The sequence below is a fragment of the Colias philodice genome, chromosome 11 (genome assembly GCF_061535455.1).
Source record: "Colias philodice isolate Cphi_HAF_F1 chromosome 11, ilColPhil1 Martin Lab GWU primary, whole genome shotgun sequence".
NCBI classification, from domain to species: Eukaryota; Metazoa; Arthropoda; class Insecta; order Lepidoptera; family Pieridae; genus Colias; species Colias philodice.
In genome coordinates this window covers 6,468,477-6,486,539 of record NC_143096.1, presented here as the reverse complement: position 1 = coordinate 6,486,539, position 18,063 = coordinate 6,468,477, and the positions used below count along the sequence as shown (strand labels likewise).

At 33.5% G+C, this 18,063-nt stretch overlaps 4 protein-coding genes and 1 long non-coding RNA gene across 8 annotated transcripts in view; all 5 read right to left on the bottom strand.

Moving 5' to 3' along the window:
- Positions 1 to 4,325: 4,325 nt before the first annotated feature.
- Positions 4,326 to 4,877, bottom strand: LOC149484653 (flexible cuticle protein 12-like). The gene is made up of 2 exons (XM_089700375.1): positions 4,869 to 4,877; positions 4,326 to 4,780 (listed from the first exon to the last, which is right to left on the bottom strand). The coding sequence occupies exons 1-2, from the start codon at positions 4,875 to 4,877 to the stop codon at positions 4,442 to 4,444; spliced, it is 348 nt and encodes a 115-aa protein (XP_089556501.1). The 3' UTR covers positions 4,326 to 4,441.
- A 2,248-nt stretch (positions 4,878 to 7,125) lies between these two features.
- On the bottom strand, positions 7,126 to 7,653 carry LOC149484652 (uncharacterized). Its single transcript, XM_089700892.1, has 2 exons — positions 7,645 to 7,653; positions 7,126 to 7,529 (listed from the first exon to the last, which is right to left on the bottom strand). The coding sequence occupies exons 1-2, from the start codon at positions 7,651 to 7,653 to the stop codon at positions 7,173 to 7,175; spliced, it is 366 nt and encodes a 121-aa protein (XP_089557018.1). The 3' UTR covers positions 7,126 to 7,172.
- dib (Cytochrome P450 302a1, mitochondrial) overlaps positions 7,126 to 18,063 on the bottom strand; it is a 114,616-nt gene continuing 103,678 nt past the window's right edge. The window contains exons 1-9 of one of the 3 annotated variants that reach the window (XM_089700935.1): positions 12,245 to 12,654; positions 10,596 to 10,827; positions 10,200 to 10,384; positions 9,864 to 10,065; positions 9,618 to 9,774; positions 9,154 to 9,402; positions 8,693 to 8,899; positions 8,368 to 8,551; positions 7,126 to 7,529 (exon numbers count right to left, since the gene is read on the bottom strand). In XM_089700935.1, the coding sequence (XP_089557061.1) occupies positions 8,438 to 8,551; positions 8,693 to 8,899; positions 9,154 to 9,402; positions 9,618 to 9,774; positions 9,864 to 10,065; positions 10,200 to 10,384; positions 10,596 to 10,711 (1,230 nt within the window). In that variant the 5' untranslated portion in view covers positions 10,712 to 10,827; positions 12,245 to 12,654 and the 3' untranslated portion in view covers positions 7,126 to 7,529; positions 8,368 to 8,437. The other 2 variants (XM_089700933.1, XM_089700934.1) reach the window with 2 other exon arrangements.
- On the bottom strand, positions 12,991 to 14,624 carry LOC149484651 (tRNA N6-adenosine threonylcarbamoyltransferase, mitochondrial-like). Of its 2 annotated transcripts, XM_089700939.1 has the most exons (3): positions 14,518 to 14,624; positions 14,456 to 14,476; positions 12,991 to 14,084 (listed from the first exon to the last, which is right to left on the bottom strand). In XM_089700939.1, exons 2-3 carry the CDS (start codon positions 14,457 to 14,459, stop codon positions 13,006 to 13,008), a joined length of 1,083 nt encoding a protein of 360 aa, XP_089557065.1. In that variant the 5' UTR covers positions 14,460 to 14,476; positions 14,518 to 14,624; the 3' UTR covers positions 12,991 to 13,005. The 2 variants fall into 2 exon arrangements, 1 of the variants encoding a protein (XP_089557065.1); XR_016316293.1 differs by having other exon boundaries at positions 13,958 to 14,084; positions 14,438 to 14,541.
- Positions 15,890 to 16,654, bottom strand: LOC149484650 (uncharacterized). Its single transcript, XR_016316295.1, has 2 exons — positions 16,364 to 16,654; positions 15,890 to 16,038 (listed from the first exon to the last, which is right to left on the bottom strand). It is a non-coding gene; the product is annotated as an uncharacterized LOC149484650 (long non-coding RNA).

Below are 18,063 nucleotides of genomic sequence, written 5' to 3'. Positions count from 1 at the left end.
TAATATTATAATTTAATAAGAATCACATTTACAAAATCCGTAATTTTATATAATAAACCTCAGACTTAAAATATTCATTCATAACTTCTTAAGTATTTTTTACTTTATATTTCACTAGGTTTCCGCCCGCGGCTTCGCAGCAGTCAAAGAGAAACCCGCATAGTTCTCGTTCCCGTGGGATTTCCGGGATTGCGTCATTTACCCGGGATAAAAAGTAGCCTATGTCCTTTCTCGGGTATCAAAATATCTCCATACCAAATTTCATGAAAATTGATTCAGTAGTTTAGACGTGATTGAGTAACAGACAGACAGACAGAGTTACTTTCGCATTTATAATATTATATAATATATAAGTATGGATTCAATTAATTAAAATAGTCCTCCTCATAGGCGATCTTCGCTAGCATAGACTTTGTTGTGCCAAAATTTATTACAACACATTTACCTAAGATTATTACTAATAGACTACAAGCCCGCATAGGACAAAAATATGGGTCAAATGAACCACCAGGGGACATATCTAGAACGATAGCAGAACAAAAAATAATAAGATTCATCACTATGCCGTCACTTGTAAGCTGTCCAACTGAGTGCAGATGAGAATTGAAAAGTACAGGTAGACTCGGTAAATTTTGGTCATATATTTTTGTACGGCATTCTTAACCATCGATAGATCCATTAAAAATAATAAGAAACCGCTCAGTGCCGTACAAAAATGGTGGTCCACCAAGTCGGAATTTTTATTTAATTTCCGAGAGTTACCGGGGGTAAATTTGGTCATTTGACCATGTACGGCATCTGTGTCATACTATTGCTATACTGCTTTTAATCCATTAGTCCGCAACGCCGTACAAAAATCATGGGGACAAGGGGAAAAAATCGAGAGTTGTAATCCCCTCTCTTTCCCCACTCCAGGGGGTCATTTGACACAACACGAAATAAATTTATTTTTAAAGTATTTTATGCATAGATAATATTTTTTCATGTGCCGTACATTTTCGTTGGTTCAAAGGGGAAAAATCTGAAAAAGAAAAAAATCCATATAACGAAATGTTTGCTTTATATTTTTATGATAAAATATAAATATACATTAATATTAAGAAGCTCGAGGTGGTTAATTATCACCTTGGAAATTCGGAGTCAGGTGGAATGGACTCCGTTAAATTGATGAACTAATAAAAAAGCTATGAACGAAAAGATGTGAATTATATGCAATCAGTCCATGAATACAGGTAAAGTCACAAGCAAATGCTAGTAATATATATATACATATTCAAAATGTACAAGTAAAGCGCTTTCAAATGATACCAAACACTGCATATTTATCTTAACTTTATTTTTTTACTCTGTATGTTTTGTCCGCTAGAGGGCGCCACATTAGATTTTGTGAAACCCCATATAGCCTTTAGCTAACCCTCCTTTTGCTTTGCCGTAGTTGGGTAAAAATATGTTAATGCCGTACTGTATCAAATGGCCATAAAGCACTCTTAAAATTGTAGCTTTCGTCGCTTTCATCAGCCTAAAAGAAGTGGTCTGCACAAAAATGTACGGCATCGTTTTTTCCTAATTTATCTATGTTAATACTATTTAAAACAACGGATAAAGCGTAGAAAACTATTATATTTCATTAATCTACGATGTTTAAACTTTAACAAAATTTCTGGTTTTGCATTTCTCTATAACTTTTTTTAGAACGGTTTCTTTTGAACGGCAATACTATACAACAATTGAATTTTACAATATCATGTTAAAAAAAAAGTTCCCGTGCAGGGTCAAATGACCTTACAGCTCTTTATATCAAGAATTCGATGAAATTAAGATGATTATTGGTATACATTTAAAAGAACAATTATTTTTTGACGGCATTGCTTTTAATAGTACTTTTGAGTGCTAGATAATGTTTTGGAACCGAAGCCGTACTTAGTCAAATGACCCCCTGGAGTGGGGAAAGAGAGGGGATTGCATCTCTCGATTTTTTCCCCTTGTCCCCATGATTTTTGTACGGCGTTGCGGAATAATGGATTAAAAGCAGTATAGCAATAGTATGACACAGATGCCGTACATGGTCAAATGACCAAATTTACCCCCGGTAACTCTCGGAAATTAAATAAAAATTCCGACTTGGTGGACCACCATTTTTGTACGGCACTGAGCGGTTTCTTATTATTTTTAATGGATCTATCGATGGTTAAGAATGCCGTACAAAAATATATGACCAAAATTTACCGAGTCTACCTGTACTTTTCAATTCTCATCTGCACTCAGTTGGACAGCTTACAAGTGACGGCATAGTGATGAATCTTATTATTTTTTGCTCTGCTATCGTTCTAGATATGTCCCCTAGTGGTTCATTTGACCCATATTTTTGTCCTATGCGGGCTTGTAGTCTATAAGATTACAACGAACATCTTTAGTTATTCTCTTTTGTATGCCAAATTTCATCCACGATCGTTCTGTAGTTTTTGCTAAAACCAGAAATACATCCAGTCTTAAAAACTTTCGCATTCATTTTATATTGAAAGTTACTGTCCTTAAAAAAAATAATATTAACTGTGAAAACTATTTTGTCTTTCTTCTTTTACTTACGAAAGAAAATTAGTGTTTTTGTAAAATTATGTACCTTACTACCTTTCACGCAATGTACATTATTTTCAACAATCTTCATAATAATGTGAGAGCATTTTATTGAGTAAGACGGTCAAAATTCTACAAGAGTAGAACAAACGTCACAACTTGTGGAAACTCATAAGAAAAAAAAGTTCGTTAAGGCAAATATATATAACATTAATTAATAACATTTTCGTTACTCTTACACACTTCTTATCCGTAAATTAAATTTTAACTACGACGCCCGTCAGCATGGCGCGGGAGGTTACTTTTATTAATTAATATAATAATAATAATTATAGCTAGGGGACAGGGGGCCGCCAATCCAACAACAACAGTTGTGACATTTTGCGAGTCGCCTGTGTCGTGTCGCTGCACTAACGCACACACCACGAAAAACACTACTACCCTCATTATTCGTTGTCACGCACACATAACTAAACTTTATAGTTTATGCATGAGTATCTATTATTCGAATCCACCTCAGCAATTGAATTTCTTCTATTTCTTTGTTTTTTTTTATATAGCAAAAAGAAACGGGTTTGCATTCCGCTTCGTGATCAATTTTTTTCTATTGTTTAGAAAATTCTCATTTATCATTTTTTTTACCACCACGGCTCGAACATAGTGAGGAAACTGACATGTCGAAGAATCAAATTAATGTTCGACGACATAATAGATATTATTGTGTCATCCGCCAACCCACACTTGGCCAGCGTGGTGGATTATGGCCTGTACCCTAATAGGAGGCCCGTGTCCCAGCAGTGAGAACGAATATGGGCTGATGATGATGATGATGATGATGATGAAATGTTATGTAATTTTCACTATTTTTAATATACTTACGAGGTTTAATTACATTAGTCATTATTCATTAACATTAGAAGGACTTTTTTATTTTGGTGAAGAAAGTACATTTTATTTTTATTTTATTTTATTTATTTAGGTCATCCAACATTAGTCACAACAATACTTATAGCTAGGGTACATAATATAACAAAAAAAAAATTACTATTGTGACAAACATTTACAGGATAACACAACATGATTTTTGAGTCAAGTCACTATGTGGTACACAAAGCAAAAAAATAAAAAATAAACAAAATTAAGATAATTCCTTTAAATACTTGCGGATCTTATTACAATTGTCGTGAAAAATATCAATAAAATAAAATTGGCATGCTCGTTGACCAGCTTACTTAATCTACAAATGGGTGAATTTCGGCCAAATACGGTCCTACGCAGAGGAGGAACCAAAGGTGTAATTTTATTACGTGGGTACCTAGTAGGAACTCTGAGATTAAATTTATTTAAGAGTTGCGGACAATCAATTTTATTCTGGAAAATTTTGGTGTCAAAAATAATATCTGAAAAAATAAAACGGTTTTCCAGAGATAAAATGTGAAAATGCGACAAACGCCTTTGGTAAGAGGTGAGCCTTTTGCGAGATAACCTGCTAGAGAAACTCAGGTGCCATAAGAATTTCTTTTGTATACGTTCTAGTCTTAAAATGTGAGTCGCGAATAGTAGGTATGTAACTACAAAAATATGTAGCTTATTACGAAAATTATTTTGCAACAAGAGAACATTATTTCAGAGTGACAAAGACTGTGTCTATTTATTTGTAAGTAACAAAATTTTAAAAGGTCAAATAAGTAGCAATATTGTATGATGCCCGGCGCGGATGTTCTCAATAAAGAAGTACAAAATGACTTGGTGTTGCCTACGACATTGACCGGTTTATTTTAGCCAAAACAAACAATAAAACAAGAAAAAAATAAAACATCAGAAGTGCTATTCAATCGTTTTATTTCCATGTTATCGCTTTATTTATTCACTGAGGTGTTAGTGCAACGGGCAGATGATCGCCTTCCATATGCGTGCCATCGAGGTCAGCCGTGAATTTAGTGACGTAGAGTTTTCCATCTTCCCCAATGTACCTGATCTCTCCCTCAGTGATAAGAACATATTCACCGTCCTCTTCAGTGGGCACGAGACGGCCTCGCTCGGAAACCACGGTACCATCAGCTGTCACATAACGGAGTGAAAACTGCCCGAAATCATCACGGATCTCTTCAAATTCCAGCGCTGGTAATAGACGCTTAGCTTGTAATTCTGGGTCAACAACAGGCGCACACGCTGCCACGGCGACCAAAACGAACAAAGTGACAAACTGAAAAATATATATCATTGTTAAATGCCACTGTATGTTGTAAAATTATGCATAATTTACTACGAAAGAGTTATTATTAACAACTTACCAATTTCATTTTTGGTTGCTTATTATTTTGAAGAATTAAAAAACGAATTGATTGCTTATCTTATGATAGATTTCTTTCTACTGTCTACTATTTATAGTTATTTACATATTTATTTATATATTGCATTTCGAAAATTTTCTCATTAGGACCTTAAGCAATTAATACACAAGAATGTGTCTACTAATTATGTTTTTGGCATAATATATTGCATAGTTGCACAATCCACAGGTATCATTTAAAGTCAAATTACTTAGAGTTTTTATTATTTGCAGATAAGTTTTTGCAGGGCTATTGGAGAACGCAATGTGTAGTTTTTCTCACACCCTTAGATTAGAGACTAGAGTAGAGTAGAATAGAAGAAAATATAGGTATCTACTTATTTCATGAATACTTGACGATATCAGAATAAATGAGTCACTTCAGTTGAAAACGCTAAATGTGATTCAGAGAAGCAAAAATAAATTTATATTTTATACGAACGAACGAACACGAACACGAACACGAACACGAACACGAACACGAACATTTCAGCATGATACCACAGACCACTACATGATCGCCACATATCGACTTCGTCGGTCTCTTGAAGCATTAAACAATTTATACTACTCTAGCCTAATTAGATTTTGACTCCTTAAAATACTGTAGGTACCTACTTACGCGAAGCAAAAAAAAATGCTTTTGTACGATAGTTTCCGTGAAAATTGTGTCAATACTCCGTAAATGTGAATAGCAAACCATGTATAACAGCTTAATAATTATTATTATAATCCTATCCTATAAGTATACTTCTTGTATACTTTACGAGCTGATGCCCGCTTGCCGCATGGTCAAAATGTTCATCGTTCAAAAAACCGTTATCACCTATTTTATTCCCTTGGGTGTAGACTGTAGAGTTAGAGTGTATCAAAATCATTTTTAAGTAAATGCCTACGTCATAGGTGGACATAGAGACTATTTGCATGGTAAATCTCAGTCCAATCGGTCCAGTAGTTCGGGTTTAGCTTTGATAGATCATTCAGTCAACTTTGCGTTTGATATTGTGATTCTATGATATTAGAAAGGTAAAGACATTTAATACGATTGTAACATAATATATATTCTTATCCTATAAATGTATGCCCATGTTTGAGGTTTAGTTCATAATTATAAAGGTAAATCGCATATGTAATTCCGTTTTAAACAAGTAGGTACCTACAATTGCACGCGTCGTAGCCTTATCCCTATTCATATTGCAAATGGTGTATGGATGTACTCTAAGGATGTAGGTACTTAAGTTCCATAATCACCCCATTCACTGAATATAATTATGTAGGAACTTTTATTATGTAAGTATAAATAAAGTTTTTACGTCATTGATTCACATTAACAGATAGTCAAATTAAGTCTAAACACAATAAATCGTTAAAAAAAACCAAACCTTTTCATTACATACATCAACATCTTTACAGGTTTTTGATAATTTTTAAAATTTCTCATTTATTAAGCACTAGCTGTTCTCCGTGGTTTTACCCGCAGTGCTCAGCTCCTGTTGGTCTTAGCGTGATGATATATAGCCTATAGCCTTTCTCGATAAATGGGCCATCTAACACCGAAATAATTTTTCAATCGGACCAGTAGTTCCCGAGATTAGCGCGTTCAAACAAACAAACAAACTCTTCAGCTTTATAATATTACTAGCTGCTCCGCGCGGTTTCACCCCCGTGGCTCCACTCCTGTTGGTCGTAGCGTGATGATATATAGCCTATAACCTTCCTCGATAAATGGACTATCTAACACCAAAAGAATTTTTCAAATCGGACCCGTAGTTCCCGAGATTAGCGCGTTCAAACAAACAAACAAACAAACAAACAAACAAACAAACTTTATAATATTAGTATAGATAAGTATAGATTTAAATACTGAATGAAATGAAAACTAAATACCATGTTAAGAAATTTAGTTTTATAGTATGATTATTTTCATGTAGTGTTTAGTGAAGCTTTTTGATTTAAAGGACCTTTTTTACGACTTATAAAATATCTTTAACCCTTTTTTCCCTTTGTCATGACAGCTGGACTATTTTCGCAATTTTTTTTCTATTAGTTGCTGTCTTAAGATGTATCCAAGGATGTATCTAACGAAATTAGAATCAAAAATTAAATAAAGAAAACTGAACTGAACGTAATTGTAACTGAACCTGAATTTGAGCTAGAACTAGATAATTATGCAATATTCGTGTATATTAGTTAGGTACCCAAAATAAAAAAAATATACGTTGTGGGCTGACTACATAGATTTTTATTTACATGATATAAGAAACTTTCACTGAGTAGCATCTGACTCTTCTGCAACTGGCGCCTTAGGATGGGGGTAATGATGATTCTCCATATGCGTTCCATTAATGCCCGCGTAGTATTTCGTGACGTATATTTCGCCGTCATCCCCGAGGTAAGAAACTTCGCCTTCAGTGACAAGGACATAAGTGCCATTTTCGGTTGGCTCGAGCCAGGCACGTTGGGAGACTACAGTTCCCTCAGCTGTGACGTAACGGTACGCATACTGCCCGAACTCGTCATGTACCTCCTCATGTTCCAAGGCAGGCAGCAAACGCCGTGCCAGAAATGGGTCGAGAGTAGGGGCGCAGAGCGCTACGGCAATTATTACACAGGAAAATACGATCTGAAAATAAAAAAATAAGAAATAAAATATACACATAATGTACTATGTGTGTAATATCTACAAATATAAAATCTACTTAGACAAAATAAAAAGACGGTTGTTGAGGATGACTTACCAGTTTCATTTTGAACTTTTTTTTGTTAGGTTACTTTACGCTATGAAATAGTTTCGTCGAGTGTAGAAAATTTTGAGAAGTGTAAGTTTTTATACATACAATAAAGTAGGCTCTCATTATAAATTATCCTCATTAGTAAAGGACTTTTAGGTAGTTCATAATGTATGTTATTTCATAATGTAATATAGTATGAAGAATTTACATTAATATGTAATAATATTATAAGTGTGTACCTACAATTTAAGCAACAATTTGGATAGTTGATTATGACGAGTAGGTACCTAAGTCATTAAAGAAGTCGTTAGATTCTATTACTTTGTCATAAATAAAAATGCATCGGATTATTTGGTATCTGCTCGATAATCTTTTGCTATAAAATCTTCAATTGTGCATTCATATTTATTCCTCCTTACTTTATACTTTACGCATATATCTTAATCTTAATACTATTATAAAGGCGAAAGTTTGTAAGTATGGATGTATGGATGTTTGTTACTCTTTCACGTAAAAACTACTGAACCGATTACAATGAAATTTAGCACACATATAACTAACTAACTTGGATTAACACATAGGATAGGTTTCATCCCGGAAATCCCACGGGAACGGGAACTATGCGGGTTTTCCTTTGAAAACGCGGGCGAAGCCGCGGGCGGAAATCCAGTTATCTTATATATTTTAGCTACCTACACCGCCACGAACTTTTTACTATAAAATACATACCTACGATTCATAAAGACATTCACACAATATTATTTTCTTGATCAATTTAGTGAAACAACTAGAAAGGATTTTAGATCTTTCTTTGTGTAAATTGTAAAGTAATAGGTTGATCGGGTTTATTGATTAAGAAAGTCTTTACTCCTAAATTCCCTCCCATCCACTGAATCTCAAAATTGCGAATTATCTGAAAAAAAGAAATAGTTAACATGTTAATTATAGGTTAAGCCGTTATGGTAAGTAGTTAATAGATTTTTATGTTATTTGTTTATGACGCTAATGATTTTTTCAAATAAATATCTGCCTCAATCCTTTCATAAAACTTAACCTTCATCAAAGTAATACAGATGTTTTGTTCAGCGAGACGTCTAGCAATACAAGATCTTGATCCAAAACCAAAAGGCAAACATAAAAAGGGATGTATGTTTTCATAATCTTTGGAACCGCGTAACCACCGTTCCGGTTTGTACTGCAAAGGGTTTCTTACATACTGTGGCAGTCTGGACGCTATCATATTTTGAGTTACGATCACCGTCTGTGAAAAAATTACGTAAAATTTTAAAAACCCAAGGTCAGACCTAGACATTACATTGACCTATAAATTTGTCTTCATAAAGTAGCGCAAATTCAAATTATCTTGTGTGCTATTATTTATTAATTATAGAATACGACACAGTATTTTATTCTAAAACTCTATAAACCTTGTTTTCAAATATGTACATATATACCTATTTCATAAAACTTTTAGATTCTATAGAAACTAAAGAAATCGAATAATTAAATGTTTACCCCCTCAGGTATTTTGTATCCTTTTAAAATTATGTCGTTTTGCAGTATACGGCCAACTCCAATAGATACTGGATTAAGACGTAAACTTTCTTTGACACAACTTTTTAAATAAACTGCCTTAGATAGAACCGTTTCCGTAACTTCTGAAGTTTTGCTTGGTAACAAGGTGTATAATTCTTCGAATAACTTTTGCTGACATGCAGGATTGCGAGCTATGTGATATAACGAGAAACTTGTAGTATACGCAGTCTGGAAAATAAAACAATTTAATTTTAAAAATGATCAATGAATTGAGGAATGTGTCTGGACTAAATGCTGCTTAAATATTTTCTTATGTGACATAAGCTTTCTCAAATCTTAATCAACTCAATTCTCAATTTAGAAACCGACCTAGGTATACGATTTCCACAATCACCACATGCTATTCAGATTTACACTTTGCATGCTTATTGCTTGTATCTTACCGTATCTATTGCAGCCATTAATATATCCACCATCATACCGATTAAATCTTTTATATCTACATCTGGTTGTTGTGTGAAGGAAGATAAAAGGGATTTATCTTTATTATTATGTTCTTCATAATAGTTCAACCTATCTAATAAAATATCCATCGACACTCTGCAACACACAGGTAAATACATATTAGCACCATAAAATATAATACCTACATAGACGATTGGAATTATGAATGTTATATTGTAGTATACTTCTCCAAATATTCTTGTGATTTAGCGAGATTATTATACAATGGTGTCTTGAATAGTTTCCATAGTATTCCGTTATCGAGTTTCATAATGCCAGAATTAGAACCAAAAGCAGACGCTATAACCTTGCTACTGCGAGAATCTGGAAGCTGTTCATCCTTTGCAAAGCTATTAAAACGTTCGTTAAATGCTATAGCTCCAATCACTGAAAATTAATAAAATTATTTGCAAGGCAGGTATTGCGGATATGTACGTAATATGATGATATCTAACATCTGCATCCGCATTCCGCTCTGCATGCACTCCAACTCTAATCTTCACTGATATTATACCAGATACCTTCAAGATTGAGGCGATTCAAATAGGGCAAGAAATCATCATTTGATGATACGTTAACGTCTTTTATCCATTGAATAAACTCTCCAACAACTTGATCAGTAATGTTCACATACTGCTTGGCGTTACGGGGGCCAGAAAAATTCTTTTGAAATGCGCTTCGTATTCGCCACCACTCCGGACCATTTCTAAAATAAGCTGAACTTAGTTCAAAACGATATATTATGTATCATCAAATAATTCTCTAGTATCAAAGAAATCAAAAGTATCAAAAATCTCAAGAATTATTCATGTATCACGGACGCTGTACACAATTTATTCTGCACTATGGAACTTATATTATGTATTTGCTATCTTATAAATATGTATTATAGTTACTAATACAATCCACAAGCTTACGTTGAAAGAAGACCTCCAGAATTGTATACTTGTTTTTTGTTCATACGATAATGTAGCATCGCAACATGACTTCTCCTTGAGGGATAGCGATCATTTTGACGGAAGATAATTTCCATTAGCTCTGGCTCGAAAACATGAAGTAAGTTAACAATTGGTGTTTCTCTTACTAGTCCCCCATAACGACACCAATTAAGCCAAGCATTTTTGTCTAGAGTATCAGCATCATATTCACCTATAAAACATTAAAATATCTTTGAGCTATTTTTGGCATCCATAGATAGAATGTAGAAGACGTTCCAAAAAATATTGAATACATAGGTAGGTACATACAGTTTTGACTTTCTACGATTTTATTAGGTACTTGCGGTCCGCCCCGGCTTCGCCCGTGGTACATATTTCGCAATAAAAGGTAGCCTATGTTCTTTCTCAGGGTCTAAAGATTGTCTGTGCCAAATTTCATCAAAATCGGTCCAGTTGTTTATGCGTGAAAACCATACATACATACATACAAACAAACCTTTCCTCTTTATAATATTATAAGTAAGTAAGTATAGACTAGCTGCTCCGCGCGGTTTCACCCCCGTGGCTCCACTCCTGTTGGTTGTCGCGTGATATTATAGCCTATGGCCTTCCTCGATAAATGAGCTATCTAACACCGAAAGAATTTTTCAAAACACAAGTCAAACAGTACTATTTATTATTATTTTTATCTTAACTATCTATATTGCATTAAAAAAATATCTACTATTATTCAATGCCTACATTCATTAAATTTAAAGAAGAGGATAATTATTGCACGCCTCATAAGCGAAGCGTTGAGGTGGGTACTACTGTCACTTCGCGCAAAACATCTGATTTTTCAAACTTAAAATGTCTTTATGTATCATACATTGCACTTGTAAGATAATACATACACACACATATTAAGAAAAAACACTATTTTTAACGTTCATGATATTTTTGATGTCATTTTTGTTATTTAAACTAGTTAAAAAACAGTTTAAAAAAGTTCTGTCTTGGACGTCCGTGTGTCTGTATGTGCGGATCCTTTTTCTTGTTAACACGATAGCGACCGAAATACTTTACTAATCGAGTCATTTTTTTTCTCTTACGCTTGAGTATGCTCAGGAATAGAACCCTTTCATTTTTCAGGGTCTGATTCGATGTGGTTTAATTGTTATTAAATAAACAAAAATAATAATTAATAAATATTTATTAAAAAAAATTATGAGGCGTGCACTTTTGGATTTTCCAAATTATTTGAATCTTACACTATCAATAAAACTTATTATAATTATTTTAATCACTTACCGACAAAGGGCCAATATTTATATAAACTTCCTATTATAGGATAAGATTTGGGACCAGGAACCTCACTAAATTCGCAAATATTTTGATCCAGATCTTTTTCCACTATGCGATGTACAAATCGGCATGATAGGAACTTCCTTCGTTCCTTCCTAAGTATTCGTACATTAAACATTTTAAAACAAGGAACGCGTTTTTACACTTTTTGAAATAGAACTTGATACAGCGTTGTAACGAGAATGAAAATAAAATACGACGCTTCAAATTTCAAGCTCCTATGAGACGAAATAGGATGCACATATCATAAATACGTAAAATAAAAAAGGCCAGTGAATACATACATGCATAATGTTATCGTAACGGCGCGTATGGCAATTTAAATCGTATAAAGTACCTACATGATGTTTTAAATTATACATCTCTTTATGTAGGTAGGTACAAAATCTTTGAATTTGGTTATCTTTTATTCATGAACACAACATTATCGAAGATATTGCACGTAGTATTTGTATTCTCTTTGGATATTGCGACGGTACCTATACCTACCGTTCTTTTTTAATGTACATAGACCGTATGTTTTAATACCCTATACAGTTGTTCTCAATGGTTGTTGTGACTTCTGTTGCTATAACCACAACTAGTTTTTGGTCTTTTGTTGTAGGTATGTCCATATAGATGCCTAATATTACATCACAATTAATATATTGCCAAATTCCGATTGGCCACCTAGTCTACGCTACATTATAGTGGCGAAGGGGATGGCATTAATCGTAAGTCGTAAATGTGCAGTAACGGTAAACTGGAGTGGCACCATGCTTGTAACTTGCTGTACCTCATAAACGAATTATTAATTAAATCTGATATTGAATTTATCCTTAAATATTGTGACTCAATTTTTTTTTTGCGATCACAAATTTTTATATTTAAAACAAAACTAGACATATTTCTATTTTTCTATTCTTTATAAATTTATATCGTCATATTTCATCAAGGATTACCTATTACTTATGGTAGTATGGGAATAGGTTAAAGTTTCAGGTTGAGAATTTATCGTTATTTTATATGATAATAAAAATTATATAAAATAACGATAAACTGTCAGTTATAGTAAACTAATACAATACAATAGAATAAATGTAATATACCTAAGAGTAAATAAAAAGAAAAGGTAAGTTTTCATTTTTATTTTCAATAATTTCATTGGAATTTTTGCCTCACATACTTCAGGAATAAGATTTTTACCTAATGGACTAACAGCCTTTAAATCTAAGCTGTTTAAATCTGTCACTATATCTATACCTCTTTTCCACTTTTCAAGACCATTCCATGCTATCATGACACCATTGTCAGTGCATAATTTTGATGAAGGTCTGTAAATTTTATATCCAACTTCATCACACAAAACATTAAGATTTTTAAAAATAAAATTATTACAGGCTACACCACCTGAAACAACTAATTGCCCTTTATCCATAGGTATCAAATTCCGTTGCCTACAAAACTCTATAGCTCTATGAGTTCTGTGAACAAGATGTCTACTTATAGCCATTAATAAAGCTGCACACAAGTCATTAACTTCAGGTATTAATCCATCTGCTTCGATTTTATGTTCCCTTTCTTTTCTTAACAGGTTAAGCGTAGTCGCTGTTTTCAATCCATTAAAACTAAAATTACAATCTTTATATTCTACTAATGGTAAAGGCAATTTGAACATGTGTGGATTTGTTGCTTTTGATGCAGCCACTTCTACAGCCTGGCCACCTGACATTTTAGAATATTCAGGTATGTTGCGCAGTTTCATTCTTCTAGAAACCTTATCAAACACTTCACCAGGTGCTAAATCCATACTTTGTCCTAATAACTTAAATTTATTCACATCTTCTACAACAGCTAATAGACAATGTCCTCCAGATATAAGTAGTGTTAGATAAGGAAAAGAAATACCATGTTCCATCCTAGCAACCAAAGCATGAGCCTCCATATGGTGGATTGGTATCAGAGGTTTATTAAACTTCCTTGACAGATGTTTGGCATATTTCATTCCTATAGCAAGACTGAGTGGTAAGCCTGGTTGGAGTGTGACTGCTATAGCACTAATATCTTCCAAAGAAACATTTGCCTGTTCAAGGGTATCATTGACAGTTGGTTCAATATATCTTCTATGCAAATCTTGAGCTACATCTGGAATTATACCTCCATTTCGCAAATGTACCAAATTTTGACAATACAATTTTTCTGATAAAAGTTGACCATTATCATCGATAATAGCACAACCAGTGTCATCACAAGATGTCTCAATACCAAAGATGAGACTTTTAGAATATGATTTGATACTACAACACTTGATAAAACTATTTTTAAAAAGTCTTGAATAACAAATGTTATGTGCAACTACTGCGTTTTTTAAAATAAGCATCCTGCCTACATTAGGAAGAACCATTTACACAATTAAAACAAATCTTCTTATATACCACATAAAAAATTATACAGTAATATTATTATGGTGTGAAAAAGCAATATAAGTAGTAGGTAACCTTAAAAATAAGCCGTACTCATTACAATTCTCTGGTTTTTATTTATTTATTTATTTGAAAACTACACAGCTTACAGTTTTAAAATAATTATTATTTAATATGTATATTGTTAATTTTGGATAACCAATAATGAATAAATATTTATTTTTGTCAAATGTCAAGCATTTCGCACTCGGCACTCAGTAGATTTGACAAATGACAATAATTGACATTTATGTCAGATCGCCTCATAACATGCAGCACAGAGCAAGTAATATGCAGAGTGTTAATCACATTCACAGATAATATTACTCATTGTGTTATCTGTGGTGTTGGAAAAATAATAAAAAAAAGTACGAACAAAAAAATTTTTTGATAGAACAATGAAAAACAGTTAACGAACAGTTGATAGAGCCAAAAAAAAGTGCAAAAATTTAATTTCCCCCCGCCAACTTAAGTGATTTTTTTAGAAAAGAAAAAGACGGGTTGCACTCCGGGAGTGCCGGCAGAAGTGAAAACTTGATTATTAACGTTGAGCATGTTTGATATCCATCCGTCTTACGCTTTTTCGATCAGGTCACGAGTCCTGACGCGAGTTTAAGATTTTATACCCATTACAGAAAAAGTGCTCAACGCCGCTAAAGAAGTTTTCACTTCAAAAATTTTTGATAGAACCACGATATAACAATGAAGAACAGTTAACGAACAGTTGACACAGCCAAAAAAAATGTTGTGTGGTTTTATGAAACCACGGTAAAAGTGAAACTTAGGCACAAAATTATCGTATTTGTACGATAATTATCGTACGGTTTCGAAAGTCTATGGTTCCGAACACTGCTTTATACCTACCTACTCGGCAGCCGACCGTCACGCGACATGCGCTACACAGACCAAAAAGTTTGAGACGATGTAATAAAAGTTTCACTTTAAAAAAGTGCAAAAAATTAATTTCCCCCCGCCAACTTAAGGAGAGGCTCCCTAAATTTTATGTGAATTTGCATTAATATTCTGAAACAGGCACACATACAATCAAAATGGAACTTTAGTTTATGATTTATTGGGTCTTTTTCTTTCCATGTACAAGACAGTTACAGTGCGACACAAAAGAGATGAAAATAAATGAGGGCGCCACCGTCGCTCATATAGCAACACTGATACTGCGACGCAAGCGATCTTGATACTATAGAATAAAAATCCAAAAATCTATATATATAATCTAAAATAAATACCGTTATAATTGTTTCATTGTAGCAATAGTGTAAATTTAAGACAAAAATACATTAGTATTTTAATTGACCTACCTAGGTCAAATTTTACTTAAATGTATTTGGAATTAGTTATTTTATAAAAATCGGTCAAGTGCTTAGACTGCAGAGGCGCACATAGAATCAAACATACAAACAAACAAGCATACATGCAGCTCAAACACATTACCCTCTTTCTGGGTCCGTCGGGTAGAAAAAAACAAGGCGATTTGAAAACCACATATTTTTATTTTTTTTTGTAGATAAATTTTGTACATTAATATAATTCATCAAAATCTAAATATTCTACTCCTTCAAAGGACTGATCATCACTCTGTTTCGAAGTACTGGCAAGAGGGTACGGGGCATCTTCAGTATCTGTAAATATGATACAGTAAATATGATTTTTTTTTCTTATGGTTTGATTGATTAATAGATAGATAGCTGTATGAAAACAGTTATCACTATACTATGTAGTAAAATCTAAACTAGGTACTTTATTTGAGGCTGGTTGGATTGGATATAACTTCTTGACTCAAATCGTGCTGGTCGCACTATAAAAACTAGTTTTTGTTTACATACAAATAACCTCAAATTAAATTGCGAAAACGTAATAATCGCCATACATACATACATTAAACACTCGTCACTAATGGAATATTCTATTTTAAGTAGTACTGAGCAAAAATAAATGGAATCTCACCGGTATATTCTGCTGTACGTTTGTAAACGTTTTCCAAATCAGTCAATAAATTTCCAGCTTGAAATTCGGACAAACACCGAATAAAAACTTTATACACCACATCACGGACACCGCTACGTTTAACCTTTTTCATGATGTCTCCTTTTTTATATAAATTTCTTGTTCTAAATAACAATTTTATCTCAATAATTCTCCACTTCACGAAAAAAACAAATTTATATTCAACTTGACAGCTACATTGCCAATTCAGGGTTGCCAGGTAATGAAAAACGAATTAGTTCCAAAATAATTAATTTCATCTCTTTTATGTCGTACCACGTACTATACGTAATTGTAACATTTTCGCTCGATTCATTTCTTATTCAAAAATTATGCCTTTTATAAGGATTATTACATTTTTTTTAAGATTTACTAGGACTTTATGTCTAAAATAAATGTTAACAGTAAGAAAAAAGAGTTTACTATCGAATACCAAGATAGTTTTTCTCTAGATCAATAATTATAACTTTAGTTATAAACTAAATAAGAATGAGACTTACTTTTCGAGCTCGAACGCGATCAAAGAGCGTACGCGATATTCAACTTTATTACGGCTGTGTTAGCGTCTAGTACCGTAACCGGTCTCTGAGTGCCAGAAATTATGCCTCGTCTTAAGAGAGACCCCGCGCCGCCGCGCTTGCAGCACAGATTTTGTTCGTGGTGTCTTCTCTATATCTTCAATGACAAGTCCACATGTTTTCACGCCTTTTTCACGCCATTACGAGACAGTGAGTTTTCATAGGGGTTAATTTTCGATGATCAAAAAGACAAAATAGCGCATTCGCAACACAACTTTTTTGAAATGTACATTCACATAACTAAAAATTTACACCATTTCAACATTCAAACCTTATTCAAACAGTCGGTTCAGTCACGGGCTTGGTCACGGGACACCGACATGTGACAATATTTGACTCACTGAGTCACTGCGGTTACTGTGACGTTCTCTACTAATATAATCTAAAGGTTATGTATGTGGTTATGTAGGTAGTTCGTGAAACCATCTCTTTCACATCACTGAATTGCTGTATTACATACCCATGGAGATGTCCTGGTTATGTGTATATTCAGTATTGTGTCCTAAGCATGTGGACCAAAGTCATAAAATACTACGGGTACTTAGACCCATGTAGAATGGACTATGGTAGTCACAGTACCTACAGGGTGTCTTCCGATATGCACTGCAACCACTGCACAGTGCTATCACTGTAGAAAAATTCGTTCCGTTATGGACTGCCAGTATACTGCCGCAGTACCCTAGGGAAATTTATGACGTCATTAATCGCCGCCATATTCTAACGTGAGCACTGGCGTTTTCGAGGTTAGGTACTCGCAGTACTTTGATCACGTGATCAGTCCACAGAGCAAGTAATATGATCAGTCAAAACCACTCGAGTGCCTAACGTCTTATACAAAGCTACAGTATGATCAGAAAATTTTAAAGTTCTGTAATTAGTTTGGATTAATAAATAAAACAATGGAAGAATTGCAAAAATTAACTTTATTAGACTGTGTTGAAAATGTTCAATACGAGCTGAAAGTTCTTTTTTATGAAAAAGTACTTACTTTTATTATATTATAAATTCAATTTACAATTAATATTAATTAAAATATTTTTAATTGGACAGTACTCCAAAACAGTTTATTTTTATGTTCTAGAA